Source organism: Synchiropus splendidus, chromosome 11, assembly GCF_027744825.2.
Source record: "Synchiropus splendidus isolate RoL2022-P1 chromosome 11, RoL_Sspl_1.0, whole genome shotgun sequence".
NCBI classification, from domain to species: Eukaryota; Metazoa; Chordata; class Actinopteri; order Syngnathiformes; family Callionymidae; genus Synchiropus; species Synchiropus splendidus.
In genome coordinates, this window is record NC_071344.1 from 2311220 (window position 1) to 2325837 (window position 14618).

At 44.4% G+C, this 14618-nt stretch overlaps 3 protein-coding genes and 1 long non-coding RNA gene across 4 annotated transcripts; 2 read left to right on the top strand and 2 right to left on the bottom strand.

Annotated features, from left to right (window-relative positions):
- The first annotated feature begins 1030 nt into the window (after window positions 1–1030).
- On the top strand, window positions 1031–4311 carry emx3 (empty spiracles homeobox 3). Its single transcript, XM_053879569.1, has 3 exons — window positions 1031–1527; window positions 3216–3403; window positions 3484–4311. Exons 1-3 carry the CDS (start codon window positions 1209–1211, stop codon window positions 3625–3627), a joined length of 651 nt encoding a protein of 216 aa, XP_053735544.1. The 5' UTR covers window positions 1031–1208; the 3' UTR covers window positions 3628–4311.
- A 3461-nt stretch (window positions 4312–7772) lies between these two features.
- On the bottom strand, window positions 7773–9834 carry b4galt7 (xylosylprotein beta 1,4-galactosyltransferase, polypeptide 7 (galactosyltransferase I)). Its single transcript, XM_053879492.1, has 6 exons — window positions 9412–9834; window positions 8961–9275; window positions 8670–8895; window positions 8397–8480; window positions 8219–8323; window positions 7773–8114 (listed from the first exon to the last, which is right to left on the bottom strand). Exons 1-6 carry the CDS (start codon window positions 9474–9476, stop codon window positions 7962–7964), a joined length of 948 nt encoding a protein of 315 aa, XP_053735467.1. The 5' UTR covers window positions 9477–9834; the 3' UTR covers window positions 7773–7961.
- A 147-nt stretch (window positions 9835–9981) lies between these two features.
- On the bottom strand, window positions 9982–12454 carry tmed9 (transmembrane p24 trafficking protein 9). Its single transcript, XM_053879683.1, has 5 exons — window positions 12269–12454; window positions 11781–11881; window positions 11592–11717; window positions 10823–10969; window positions 9982–10745 (listed from the first exon to the last, which is right to left on the bottom strand). Exons 1-5 carry the CDS (start codon window positions 12414–12416, stop codon window positions 10596–10598), a joined length of 672 nt encoding a protein of 223 aa, XP_053735658.1. The 5' UTR covers window positions 12417–12454; the 3' UTR covers window positions 9982–10595.
- On the top strand, window positions 11908–14552 carry LOC128767571 (uncharacterized). Its single transcript, XR_008416140.1, has 3 exons — window positions 11908–14264; window positions 14343–14439; window positions 14511–14552. It is a non-coding gene; the product is annotated as an uncharacterized LOC128767571 (long non-coding RNA).
- The last annotated feature ends 66 nt before the right edge of the window (window positions 14553–14618 follow it).

The window sequence follows — 14618 nt, forward strand, 5'->3', positions numbered from 1 at the left end:
TCTGGTACAACAGCGCCACCTCCAGGGACAAGAGCAGACTGCAGCGCATCGTACGTTCTGCTGAGAAGGTGATCGGTTGCAGCCTGCCACCTCTTCAGGACCTGTATGCCTCTAGGACCCAGAGACGTGCAGGTCGGATCAGAGCCGACCCTTCTCACCCTGGAGAATCAGTCCATCTGTTTGTTCCTCTTCCCTCTGGCAGGAGGCTACGGTCCATCCAGACCAGAACCTCCCGTCAGAGGAACAGCTTCTTCCTCGCGGCTGTCAGATTGATGAATTTGTGATCAGTCCCTGTTGTTTGTGGGTTATTGATTTATTAGTTGTTTATTTACTGTCATATTTTTTAGCAGAAAACTGTGATGAACTGGTTGGATAACTCTTTCGAAATAATTGTGGAGTTAAGCTTCAACCCACTGAAGTGTAATAATAAACTTAATCACAGTGGTTGATCAATAAAATAGGGAGTGTACGAGCAAACAAGCTTTATATCGCCAAAATCGAGCCTTATCACATCAGACCAATGAAATTACAGGCATTGTATTCGTATTAAAGCACTGGAATGCGCTGTTTTCAGCCATTAGTATGACGCAGCATACAGCACCATTTCGTCACTGGTCTCGATGACGTCACGTATGCTCGCTCATTTTTAAGATGGCACTGAACTCACTGAATTTATGTAAAGTCTTCAAAAATAGCTGCGACTGAAATCCATTTAAGTATTTTTCTGCGGTCTGAAGATGTTTTGCGTATTTGGTCCCTGCCACCAACGCGTAGCCTTCTTCTCTGAAAGTGTCGCAGAGAGAGAAAGAAAAACATAAAGAATGATAAATATTTATAAACACGTATTTGTTTTGCAGTTTTTTATGGAAGGTAGATCACAGTGAGTTGGCCCTTGTTTGTTGTACAGCAGGAGGCAACACATGATCGCACGCACATGGTTTGGCATCTCGACTGGAGCAGGAGTGGTGGACGCTGCTACTGACACCTCATGAACCAGCGCGTCTGCATGGAGGAGCGCGCGTGACTCACCTCAGTCCAGCAGGTGGAGTGCGCGCCAGGTACCACCGCAGGACCCGGTCCGGACCTCGATCCTCCAGGATTCTGGCAGCATGGTCGCAGTCGGCGCGTCTCCATGAGGGACATTTGGAGTGTGAGCGCCGTTCAGCGACGAACCTGGACCAATCCTCGCTCTTTTGCAGGAAAAGACCATGTTGGGGGTCAAAAACAAGAGCTTCTCAATCGAATCTCTGCTCGGAACCGAGCTTGAACGCTGCGCCGGCTCCAGAAACGCTCTGATCCGCCCCACTGCGCTGCGATACCCGGGGTCACCACCTCCAGCTGGGCGTTTTGGTTCCGTAGCCCAGCAGAGTGCGCGATCTGGCGCGGTGCTCCAGGATCCCAGGATGCAGCCGCAGAGACGACAAGGTTGGAGTCTGCACCCGCTCAGCGCTCCGCTTCGCAGCTTCTTCGGGCCGGAGTCGTGGGACTGTCTTGCGCCTTGGCTGCTGCCCGGACCACCATTCAGAGGTTAGTCTTGCTCTCAGCTCACACGGAATTGGATTAATACTCAGATTCTGGTGGTGGTCTGCCAACTTTCTCAGACCACTGTTTTGGGGTTAAAAGTTCAACTGGTTGATGGAGAAGGAGGATAAACATTCTCTTTCTCACACACACTCGTTTGTCGCACCATCTTTGTGAGGTCCGCTCAGGACCTGACCCTTTCCCCAGCCTCTCATCCCTAACTTAACCATCAAAACAAATGACCAAACCAGGACTCTTAACTAAACTTAAACCTAAATACAATGACCTTGTTCTTTTCACCCACAAATTGAGGCTTAAAAGGGCCCCACAAAAACATAAGTGCTCCACAAGAGGGTGTTTATTGTTTGGGTATGGGAAAACATGCCCCCCCACACACGTACACATACACAGCCACACTCCCTCTTCTCTCGGGTGAGACCATCCCTCTTCAGCAGCTTGGACCCAGGACTAATCAGATGTTCCTTAGCCAGAATCATTTCAGTGGATTCGACACGTCAAGTGACTATGTCCCAGGACTAGATGTTGAGTGTCGGTTGCCTTGTTTAGGGTAAATGAGTGAGTTGCCGCCCAGCAGAGTTGGGGCAGTAATTCAACTCAGTTTTTTGGGGGGTTGTGCTTGTGTGATTAATTTGCCTGCGGCACTGATCAACGTCTCATGGCTTTGCATATGAATCTATCGTCTTCTCTCGGCATCTTTGTTGCATGACGCCACCGTGCAGCTAACCAACCGACTTTTTTGCGTTTTGCGTGATAGCGGTGGAAATCCCACGAGAGCTCACCCACTTTCATTTGTTTTTATGTAAAAGAGACAAAAAGATTTTAATAAACGGATGAAATATATCAAAGCAGATGTTTGTTTTCCAGACAATCACTATCAATTTTTGGGATTTTTCTCCTCGTCTCCATGGGAAATTACACTTCTCAACTAAATGTAAAAGAAGACTTTAGACCCAGACTTTATTGTCCCTTTTTCCTTTCCACTGCACCATCTCCATTTGACACACAACATTAAAGAACAAACAAACAAGCAGAAAGTGTTGATTAAGCTTTTCCCAAAATCGGGCCCTTCTTCTGTTCAATGGAGGAAGCAACAGGTGTAATGGTCCTGTTGCTTAAATCTGTGAGGTTTGTTGTCGGTAGACAATTTATTGTAGAAGCTGTGGTGGTTAACGCATGTGAGTTTGGCATGATTTTTAAGAGATAACGTGTTAAAGAATGAAACGGAACAGTAGATGAGGATGGATTCAATCATGCTTTGATACAGCAGCAGGAGGAGCAACATCAGGACCTTTCAGTTTGTGGATGGCGGATGGTCTTTGATGGCTTCTTTTCCTTTTCCTGCTTTGGTGCCTGGTTGTCCTATGACAATGTATTTGCTTTAAAATGTCTCCAGAAAGGGGTGGGCAATATGGCAAAATATGTCATGATTTATTTATTTCTTTTAAATAACTGTTTCGATATTATCACTGTCTCTTTCACATTTTATTCAAGTTTGTACAATATCAAGACAAAACTTTAACATTCTAGCCTCAGCTTCATAACAACAATGATTCTTTCTTCTTCTCTTCCCATCGTTCTGTTGTGAGGGTGTTTGGTCAAGTCAGCGGTGCATCGCTTAAGAAATTGTGGATAAATCTAACTGATAAAATCATTACATTTCTTTGTTTGGTTAGACAATGTTCCAGTTCTGGAGAACCTTGTGCTCCACTCCACCTCGCTCTCCAGGAAACCAAAGCGCATCCGAACCACGTTCTCACCGTCACAGTTGCTTCAGCTGGAGCAGGCCTTTGAGCAGAACCATTATGTCGTCGGAAGTGCTCGCAGACATCTAGCAAATGGACTTTGTCTGACGGAGACACAGGTACGAGTGGATCGCGCTCTCGGGTGTTTTCTGTGGCAGTGTGGTGGTGGGAATGTCTCATTTGTATCTTCATTCTGCAGGTTAAAGTTTGGTTCCAGAACCGCAGAACTAAACACAAGAGGCAGAAATTGGAAGAAGAATCTCCCGAGCTGAAGAAAGCTGATGGTCAGATCACCAACTGCTGGACAGCTGCCGAGGAAGTTGATGTTGTTGTTGAGGACTAAATAGCCTGGTGAAAGACTAGTCTGACGGATCCAGCTGCAGATATGAAGCCAGATTAGTTACGGCTTCCCAAAAGCCGATGGCAAGACTGTGTTCTGAGTGACATTTGTGGGTGTGTTTCAATGAATTGTCTGGAGTGACTTGAACACGTACTCCGCTGAGGAGACGAGGTTGGTAGTAGTTTGGTAGTGGAAGCAAAACTGAGAGCAGAAGAGCGGGTTTTACCGACTCAGAGTCTGAAGTGGAACATTATATATATCTGATGAGGATCATAGAGCGAAACAGAAGCTGTGCTACTTCCGGGTTACTGATGCGATGCTGCGTCCAGAACATGGTGGAGGCGTGGTCATCATGGTGACAAAGGCGGCAGGAAGGTTAAAAAAAGTCGTGGTTGAGGAGAAAGAAGGCACTGGAGAAAATACAATAGCATCATTGTTGCTTGAGAGATGAGGAAGACGAGAGACTATTTCCAGTGGAGCAGATAAACATCTGTAAAATTACATCATTCACTATGGTCATCGCCAGATGAGTGAATTTACTCCCATCCCAAACTCAAGCTCACTTCTCATTTAATTTATTCATCTTTTGTTTTTTAATCATTTTCTTTTTTCACAATGTAAAACACAGTTCCTTCTTTATACATCATCCATATAGCGAGTTGCATTTCTTTGTGGATTTTACTTTTTTTTTACCATTAGACTCATGTTCATACAAACACAACTCACTGCAACATACTTGGTTCTGACACCTGCATATAGTTTTAAAGACAAGAAAATGAAAACATAATAAAGTAAAATGAAGAAAAGAAAAAACGCTTGCAATGAACTGTCTTTATTTTTTTATCCCCTCTTTCCTTAAATGTTGAAAATAAGATCAGGTTTGCTTGGGGTGACATACATAATCCATTTGGGCTGGTGTGACCTGATCCTCTCAATTTTATCCATTGCGTTTTATTTTATTGTTATTTCAATCCTCTCTTGTGACTGCCATTTTCTAGCCAGAGGTTTTCTTGCAGCAGCCAACTTATTCATAAGCATTTTGTCTGCTTTTGAAAAATCTGAAGACGTGTGTTCAAAGCACCTAAGAAGGCTTTGCGCACTTCATAGAATGCAAGTTACGCTTGGTAACTATTGTCACTTCTATTAATACTGTAAAGTGTTGTCCAACCAAAATAGCAGTGTTTCTCTCTTTTCCCCCACTTCACTATAAGATGTTGAATGCCAATGTATACATTTTATTTCATTTCATTTCAGAGTTGAATTGTTTTTCCTACATTATTCAGTTACGCCTTTATTTTAGTTTGTGTTTTTGACTTTCTGGTTGAAGTAACTTCTCATTGGTAGATTAAATCTATCTTAAATCTTCCTTCTTTTACTGTAGTTGTAAGATGTTATTGCTTTAGCAGCTGTCCATTATTTAAACCGTATATCAGTTTATATCAAGGGTGGAATTGGTAGAATCTGAAATAAATATTTTCTTTTTTTTAGATAATGATAAGTCATTCATTTCTGATAATTTTGAAAGATAAATTTGCATTATAATGGCCAAGCATTTACATTATTGGGCTTGACATTTTAGTGGGTAAGTGTTTATAAAGGTGGGTTGTAGTTCCAAGACAATAACTGGGTTGATTTTATACCCTGAAGGTTGGCTGCACATCATCAGTGTAGCATGATAATTTGTGCTCAGTTCCTTTCATCCTAAGTCCTTTCAATGTATCTCTAACCATTTGACTTCTCCACTCAGGTGTCAGTGAGTTTTTCAAACTGGCCGTGGCCCAGTAGGGATTCAGGTTGAAGACAGATCATGGACTCGCCGAGTAGAAGCCAAGCGACTGGCCCACACGCTTCTCCATGGACTCCCAGAGACACACAGCATCCAGGGGCTCATTCTGAGAGAGGTCGAACATGTGTCTGCCTCCTCTTCTTAGCCACTCCTCAAGTGCCACTGCTTGACTGGAACGTGTCATTAAAAGCACAATTGTATTATATTATAATTTATTATAATTTTACATTATTCAGGTGAGAGTGAGGGAGTGTGTGTGTGTGTCCACAGGGACAGAACTGATGAGTCATGTAAACCGAAGATCTGACTTAAACTGTGTCTTCGCATGATTTCAAATACAAGAGAAGCTTCTCTTTGACTTCCTGTGTAAAACACACAGGAAAACCACATCAGCAAAGGTGTTTGGAAAGAGAGTAAAACAAATTCATCTTTACAAGAAAAAGAAAAGCATATACTGGATCAGAATGAGCCGTTCTGGCTTGATGTCAGTGCAGATGGTGCCGACACACATGCTGTTGGACCAACTCCCACTCACAATCGCTGACAGGAACAGAACCAGCGCTGCTGAATACTGGGTCAGAATGACCTCTGACCCTATCCCACCTGCCACGTCTTCCAGTCGTTTGTTTGTGTCAGTTGTGGAGTTGAACTGACGATGGTATTGAGGATGACAATAATAATATTAATAATAATAATAAAAACAACAATAATAATAATCTAATAAATCAGTCATTTGAAGAAGATGTACTATAAATTCCAGCTCATGGGACACGCCTTCAGGGAAAAATGTCCAGGAGAAATAAGAACGGATCCATAGCTAGGTTCACTCAAAGTCAATTGTCCAATGTTACCGTCTATCTTTTTGCCATCCATTGAACCACGTAAATCCAATGTTGAATTCATTTCACAATATGTTTGCATCTATGAGGCTTTACGATTAAATATTTACTCAGGACAAGTGAAAACAGCTTTTATAAAGGTTGTAAATCCAAACTAATTTGGTACGGAGTCCAAGACAGCTCCACTCTCCAGGCACGCACACACACACACGCCCCGTCTGCTCGACTGCTGGTTGAGGAGATTTTCTGCAGAACTGAGCATGTGCAGCAGAAACTGCACTCTTGACAAAATCTGTAGAAAAAAGACATTGAGGGCACAGGAGATGTTCATTTACCCTCCCTGTGATTGACTGAGTATCTGTTGATTTGCTCAGTAACCTCTTCTGAGCCCACAGTTCTACTCCTGTTGTCGTCAGAAAACGGACCGAAGGTTTGTCATGAAGACTAGGAGCTAAACACAGATCTGCTCCTCGGTAGGGTCGGACTGTCCTCATGGATGGGATCATCGTGGGTTGCACCCCTTCAGCTACATAGAGCCCTGTCTTAAATCCACATGCTATTCCTATTTGAGCCAGGCGGACGTGTAGCCTTCTGCCATGAATGTCAAGTGACTTCTGGTCCATCAACAACAAACAACAATTTCCTTCGCCAAAATTCGACTTTTGCATTTCCATCGATGTTTCTATTGTTCAGATGGTCCCAAGATGCCAGACAAGTTGTTTGGAGTAATTTTTTTACAAGACTTGTAGTGTTGTAGTCAAGAGCACAGCAACCGAGACCAAGACATTATCGAGACTGGAGAGTATCCAGACCGAGATAAGGCCGAGGCTTTTGGAGGTCGAGACCGAGACAGTATATATACAGTCTCGGGTCACGGATCCACAAATGAGCCGCAGTGGATCCGTTTGAAACAGGTTGAGACAGGTATCAAAGAAAAAACGCAACAAAACTGAAGAAAAAAACACAATCCGTCTTTTACCAACCATGGCCGTTTTCATCTTGCATAGAAGTCCACCCAGTCCAGCACCGAGAGCGAGACAAGACCAAAACCCTAAAAAAGTGGTCTTGAGTCCCGTCTCCAGACCAAAACCAGTCTCGAGCGCTACAACACTAGTGACTTGTTTACATACTCAGGCAGCTGGCTAGTCGTCTGTCGACTACCTTCAGGTTTCTTTGATGTTCCTTAGATTTTCTTCAAGCCTTCTTTTTTACCGGTCTGTTAATTTTTGTGTTTCTTTTCGTCACCTTGTTTTTTTTATTCAGGAATTCTTACATGCATTTTGCAAACCTTTCTATGATCCGTGGTTTTTGTGTTATTTGTTCATTCATTTATCAAATTCACATGATTTGTGTTGATTTCCTCCCAGTTTTCTGTATTCTTTTTTATTCTATCCATGAACAGCATTTTGCTTTTTCTCAACACTGTATCTTACAGACGCACAAAATGCCACTCAAATGTAATTGTCATGTTTAAGTTGGACCGGTCCTTGTCACATTTCCCTCCATGTCCGGGAGCAAAGGCAACACAAGAGAGAACTTGAGAAAACAGTCAAAATTTATTTGATAAAAAAAGGGTTGAAATGACTTTGGATCCATGTATCAAGTCAAAATGTCGGTCCAGTGACTAGTCCAAAGGTTACCAGTAGAACTTTGCCTGTCATGAGTCCGTCTCCAAGCACGCAGTCTCTGCTCAAACCTGCCGGCACGCGTCTCTACAGCACACACCACGGTGTCTGGCTCTGGTCACAGTCCAGTCTGGTGTTGACCACAGTGGCTGGAGCACCACTGATCATCAGCTCCTGGCGAGAGATCACCTGGTACTTGAGGTTTGTAAGTCCCCCATCTGGATCCACCTTGAACTGCTCCTGGACACACCAGATGTACCAATGCCAAATCACAACAAAGGCGATAGGGGATGTCTCCAACCCTGCTGCCACCATAAAGCAGGTGAGCAGATCTCAGCACGTACCTGCTTCTGCGCAGCCACTCTCTTCTGGTCCCGCTTCCGCCACGCTGGATCGTGAAGATGCAGAAATGTATCGTATCCTGATTGGATTCCGATCGGACGGAAGAGCTGGAACGGAGTCAGGCGTTTCCATGAGATAATAACCCGACTCACATCAACGGGCAGCGACATATGAACTCACCTGCAGTTGAGCTTTGCGGAGCCGTCGGTAGAACTCGTCGTCCTCTCGACCCCAACCCCAGAAGCGATTCGACATCCCGTTACACTGGCAAGACAGGTTTGTCACAGCAGAACTCAGCAACACAACGCACAAAAGGTAAATAAAGGTGAAACACTTCTGAAGCTGCTCTGTCTTTTTCTGTGTCTAAGTAAACCAGACCAGTAGTTTTACACAGCTGCAGCGCAGCAGCATCCAGAGCAACACGGGTTATACAGCTGCAGAATAGGACTGTACCATGTGGTAGTGCTTCTTGGTCAGCAGGAGAATTCCTCCCACGTAGGTCTTGTAATGGTAAAGTGGGTGTAACTCTGGGGATGCGACGTGAAAAGGTCCATCCGCTGGAAAACTATAATCCAGGGCTTCGTTCTGAGGCAACAGGTCGACATCATGCATCGCCAAGTAGTCGGTGTCATTCCCGCTCTCCAGGTAACCAACGTTGATGAGAGAAGCCCTGTTGAACCTACACAGTGCTCGGATTAAGAGATGATGCTGCTCTGAAATGGAAGCTCTGACACACACACACACCTGTAGTGGTCCACCTGGTTGATGACCAGTATCTTGTGGCGGATCTTCTTTTTGTTAAGAAACGAATGCATGAAGGGAACGAAGACCAGAAGCTCATCAAACCTCTCCCTGAATGGAATCACAAGGGCGAGCTTGTGGGGCCCCCAGGATGGGTCGTCTGCGTCCAGACTGTGAGCCTGGCACGCTGGCCTTGGCAGGCGGACCTCGGGCAGGGCATCACCTGAACAGCCCAGCTGCAGCCAGAGCAGCGAGACCAGCAGCAGCAGCAGACACAGGCCGAACAGCTTGTAGACGGTCCATCTGGAAGTCCAGAACCTGCGCAAAAGGTTCCATTCCCCCCAGTGAGAGGCGTTCACAGACATGGGATAGTGTGGAATCGCAGTGCCTTTTACAGACGGAATGACATCGAATGAAATTGATGGACAGATTAAGAAAAACATGTCAAACTCACCTGGGCTGTTGTCGGCAGTAGAGAACGGGTTTTCTTTTCGAAAACGTCATCATCGTGGTCATCATCAACTACGAGAATCACTATCGCAACAAACTGCGTCGATTAGTCGTGAGGTTTATAGAAAGTTTTCGTGCGGCGGATCCGAGCCCACCGCTAGACATTTTCCAAAAACGATGGCCGTAGTAAACAAGTAAACAATTCTCTTCCGTCGGCCACGTAGCCGCTTGCGGCTAACATCGTGAGCTCGCCGCAAGTATGACAGCTCCACCGCAGCGATCGAATTGCGATGTCAGCCGTCGAAACACGGCCACGAGCATTTAACGAGGAATGCCATCGAGATATTGACTGTACCTATCTATCAGAACATCGACTAAGTGAAAACCATAGAAACCAATTGAATCCTCAGAAGCGTGTCCAACGCCAAAATCGGTCCGGGTCTTACAGAAACACCGTTGAAAAGGTTCCGCTATCGAACATAGAAATGACTAATACACATGACCAATATTTCATTGATAATCAACTGCGAACGCCAACATGTATTAAAAGTGGGATTTTATTTTCTCATCCTTAATTTAGAAGGCGATGACAAATACAACCGTTGTAGTAAAAACCAAAGCCAACTGAGGACGACACGTCATCATCCGTATTTATACTGTATTTTGCGGAGATCCGTATCGCAAAAAAAAACGGACATCACAATAGTGTAGATCTTGGTAAGACAGATTTATTTCGAAATCACTGCTGTAAGAGAGGACTGTTCTGCAGCACCCAATTTGTTTCTCTGGAAGGTTTTGACAGGACAAAAACAATGCCAAATCCCACATGTGAGGAAACAAGATGTACTTCATCCAGGATGCAGTGACAAAGCGCAGCCCTTTAAGCAGGTTTTCCTTCCGCGAGACTCCAATGAGACAATTGTCAGTTTGGTGACGCTTTTTTATTTGAATCCACTTCTGTCTCACAACCCTGATGCAAGTGCACCTCACATCCAGGTCCAGAGACTCAATAACTTTTTAGATTTTATTGAAAATTTTCATCACAAACAGCCTCCATATGTTGAACACAAGGTGGCGATGTGGACCGACTCAAATTTTCTCACCAGAAACCCCTAAACAATCACTAAGCCGTGCCACACCCAAAATTGACATCAGTAACAATCCTTCACATATTCACACACACACACTTCAGACCAGCTTCTTGGCCTCAAAAAAGCTCTTTAAGTGTCTCATCTGCCAGATTCCAATGGCCACCAAGATAAGGGTCTGAACGATGGACCACCACAAAACACGTTGGTTGGTGCTCTCGCTGGTCTGGCGGAAACGCTCTTCACGGTACTGCAAGCAAAAAAAGAAGGGAATGTCACACATCTCAATGGAAAGACAAAGAGAGCGTTACTACGCCAGTGACTGACCCTTTGGTAGTTCTGCTCTTTCTGGATCTGGTCCACTTGTTCCACCAGCTGTCGCACTCTCAGCTGCAGCTCGGTCAGTTTATCTTTGGCAGCGATCTCAGCATAGTTGTTGGCATGTTCTCCAACCTGTATGTCAAGGTGGACCCTCTAGAGCAAATCATAGAAGAGCAGAGACCCAGATCAGCAGGTCACATCAAAATCCACTGTGACGATAGAAGAGATTACTGTCAAGGCTGGAACTCCCATGACAGAACTGGTGCCAAACTCTTATTAGCTAGAAGAGCTCCTTCTTGACAACTTCAATAGTGTGCGTTTGTGAGAGCTAGTGTGGTGGAGGGTTTGATGACTTCACGCCTGGAAACTTGACCAGTGTTAAATGAAAAATAATTGTACCGAGTCAGTCAAAATATGATTTCAAAACAGAACTTCATCATATAGCTTCATTTGAAGAAAGCATGGCAATCATCACACAACTTGAGGAAAACCAACCAGAACTATTCAAGCAGTGACATTCACAAGCAAAAACAATATGTCATTATCTGTATTTTCTGTAAATTGATTAGAAAGATTTTTATTTCACTCAAAGAAAGTTACACTGATGGTCCTCAAAACTGATGCCAGCACAACAACCCTCCTCACTTCATCTCCCATCTCTACCCATGTGACATCCATTCACAGATGATAAATATAAAGAATACAATCAGCTTTACACTGTGGTCGTGTCCCACTGGAAGCACAAAAGTGGCAGCAGTGCAGGCAACTTGCTTACCAACATGCCCCCAGCAAACAGGGCAAACTTGGTGGAGTTGGAGTGCAGACAGATCTGGTGCTCGCCTGGTGTGTGCGACGTGAAGGTGAACCGACCCTCGGAACCGTACTGCCGGGACAGAATCACCTGCGAGAAACAATTCAATCAGCACGATAAGGAAGCAACAACCTTGGCCACATCTGGACTGACCTTATCATCAGGGTCTTTGACCTCCACAAACATTCCAAAACCCTGAGTGGCAGGAAGATACTCCTCCCTTTGCTTGTCATAAAGATGTGTACGGTAGTTCCCTGTTTTGGGGGGGGTGGGACAGATACAAGAGACTCACACCAAAGCGCCACAATTTAGCCCCGAAGTTTGACTCGCATCACTGCAGATGATCAAGAGCCTTTAAACATATACCGCAGTTATTGAACACGCAGTGGGACTTTGTCACGGGAAACTACAGGAGAATTGCAAACTTAAACCACAACAAGACGAACTTGATTGAGCAAGTGTCACTGCGGACCAGGACCGAATCAAATCCAACAAGTCATCGCAACATTCTCAAGTCGACAGAAAGTTAAGTACCGCATCATTTAGAATGACCAGCACCGAAGAGGAACTAAAGTTTCCGGTCAAGTCAAAGCATTCCGGCTAACAACTGGCGTTAGCAGTTAGCCCACTTCCGCACTCACCGATAATCATGGTCTCATCGGGAATCTCCTCGATGAAACATTTCTTCTCCGTCTCTCCGATATGAAAGTAGAGAGACGAGACCAAAAGGGGGAAAAGGTTCACAAACGCAAACGACAGCACCGTTTTTCGGATTATCAGACACGCCATCCTGCTAACACAGACTTCCACTGAGTCTGCGCGGCGATAACAAGGCCACGTCACTGGTGGCTGGGTTCACGCACGCACATGCGTAATGTGCTCGTCACTGCCCTGTGTGCCACCCCGACCTGATCTGGCACCCGGAAGTAACGTTTATAATGGGGGCGAGAGGTTGCGACACCAGCCGTGTTCATAAAGATACAAGTGTAGCTTAATTTAATGAATACACCGTTGAGGCCTGCGATGTCTGTTATGTACTTCTAATGACGCATGTTCCCATATTGAACACAGCAGAAGTTATCATCATGCTGCCAGTTGAAGTAGTAGAGGGAAGCAACACACATTACATTGTCTCATCACAATGGCTCCAGTGTCTTAATGGACTAACCATTGCCCTTTGTAGGTACATTTGTAATCGTCAGGTGATTTAAACATGCAGTCTATCTTAACACCACTTGGGTGTGCTGTTTAACTCCTGTTGTTGGTGCTACTATCTATCTATCTATCTATCTATCTATCTATCTATCTATCTATCTATCTATCTATCTATCTATCCATCCATCCATCCATCCATCCATCCATCCATCCATCCATCCATCCATCCATCCATCCATCCATCCATCTATCTATCTATCTATCTATCTATCTATCTATCTATCTATCTATCTATCTATCTATCTATCTATCTATCTATCTATCTATCTATCTATCATTTTGTGTTGTGTATTTTCTAATGTTCATCACCACAACACTATTGTCGATGGAGTAAAATAGTCTTGCTGTGGCATGTTTCAGCCAACTGTTGATATCAAGGGGATGTAGCAATATTTGCGCCTAACAGTTCTGTTTAATGATACATTTCTCTCAGCATCAACTTCATTGCCATGGTCAGCAGGGATCCCACCAACTGGGAAAGTGCTTTAAAATAAAATAAAATAAAATAAAATAAGTGATTTGCCATGAAAAAACGTTTGTTTATTTAAAAGGTGAGAATGCCATGTATGAACCAGAACCTCCCGTCACTGGAACAGCTTCTTCCCTCATTCCTGTGAAGCCCATGTTCAGTGAGTGGTGCAGTCCCCTGCACTACCACCCTAACAATTCACCATTCACCAAACCTAACCATCCAAAGCACACGGCCAACCTTAACCAGGACTCTCAACCAAAAGGTTCAACGCCGAAGAGCCTCACAAGGTGGTGTTTTCCCAAAATTCTACCTCACAAGGATAAATACGCTTAAACACACAGACTAAGGTCCATCCACCAATGGACTTTATTCCAGTGAATGTTGACAGTGAGACCAAGGCTCATTGCTGAATTGTTGTTGTCTTTGTACCATCTATCTGTTGTCTTTGTACTTTAATGCACCATGGATTCCTGCAGCCATGCAGTGCACATGCATATGTGCAACGCTGTAGTTATACATTGTTGTACCAACATATACAGATTGATGTTTATATGTTGTTTTGATGTTGAATAGCAGCTGGTTCAGTCTCCTGAAAGGAACCATTTCAGATCCAGTTTCCGCCCAGAACTGCGCTTCATCCATGGGTTATTCAGATGAAACACTGTCACAAAAGATGACATGTATAATGAGATTAGATAAGATAAATAGAGAAGAGAAATGCCACAATCTTATTATGCTCTTAACTTAGAAAACATGCCTCCACAACGCTAGCGATTGTGCATCAGATTTGGGAAGCCAGGAGGTGGGGGGTCAGTGTTCTGGTTAATGATTAACATTGGAAGCTGTTTGCAGATTTATTGGACCTTCTCTGGTTGGAGCTCATTCCTGCGACAAGAGGACAACAATGAGGACTTCACTGCTGCTGTTAGTGCTGCTGACCCTCACTTCAGGTTTGACCTATCTCGCTCCATCTATAGTTTTCATGTTTGGACATCTCTTGGGACCATAAAGTGTGTTTGACAGCACAGGAATTCAGAATCCAGTGCTATGGTGAGGATCACCTGATGGTTAACAATATGATCCTGGATTGCAAGAGTCAAGTCGAGCAGGCTTGTTACACCAGAGGTGAGTGCTGTGCCGGTTTAAGCATGAAGCCAAAGATGATCAACTTATGCCCACTGTGCTTTTCTCATCAGTTGACACTGGAGATAAAGGCTGCACTCGGCTGGAAAACTGCTCTCGTCCTGGATGGGTCTGCTGTAGTAAGAGACTATGCAATGCTTGAGCAGCCAATTCGACCACAT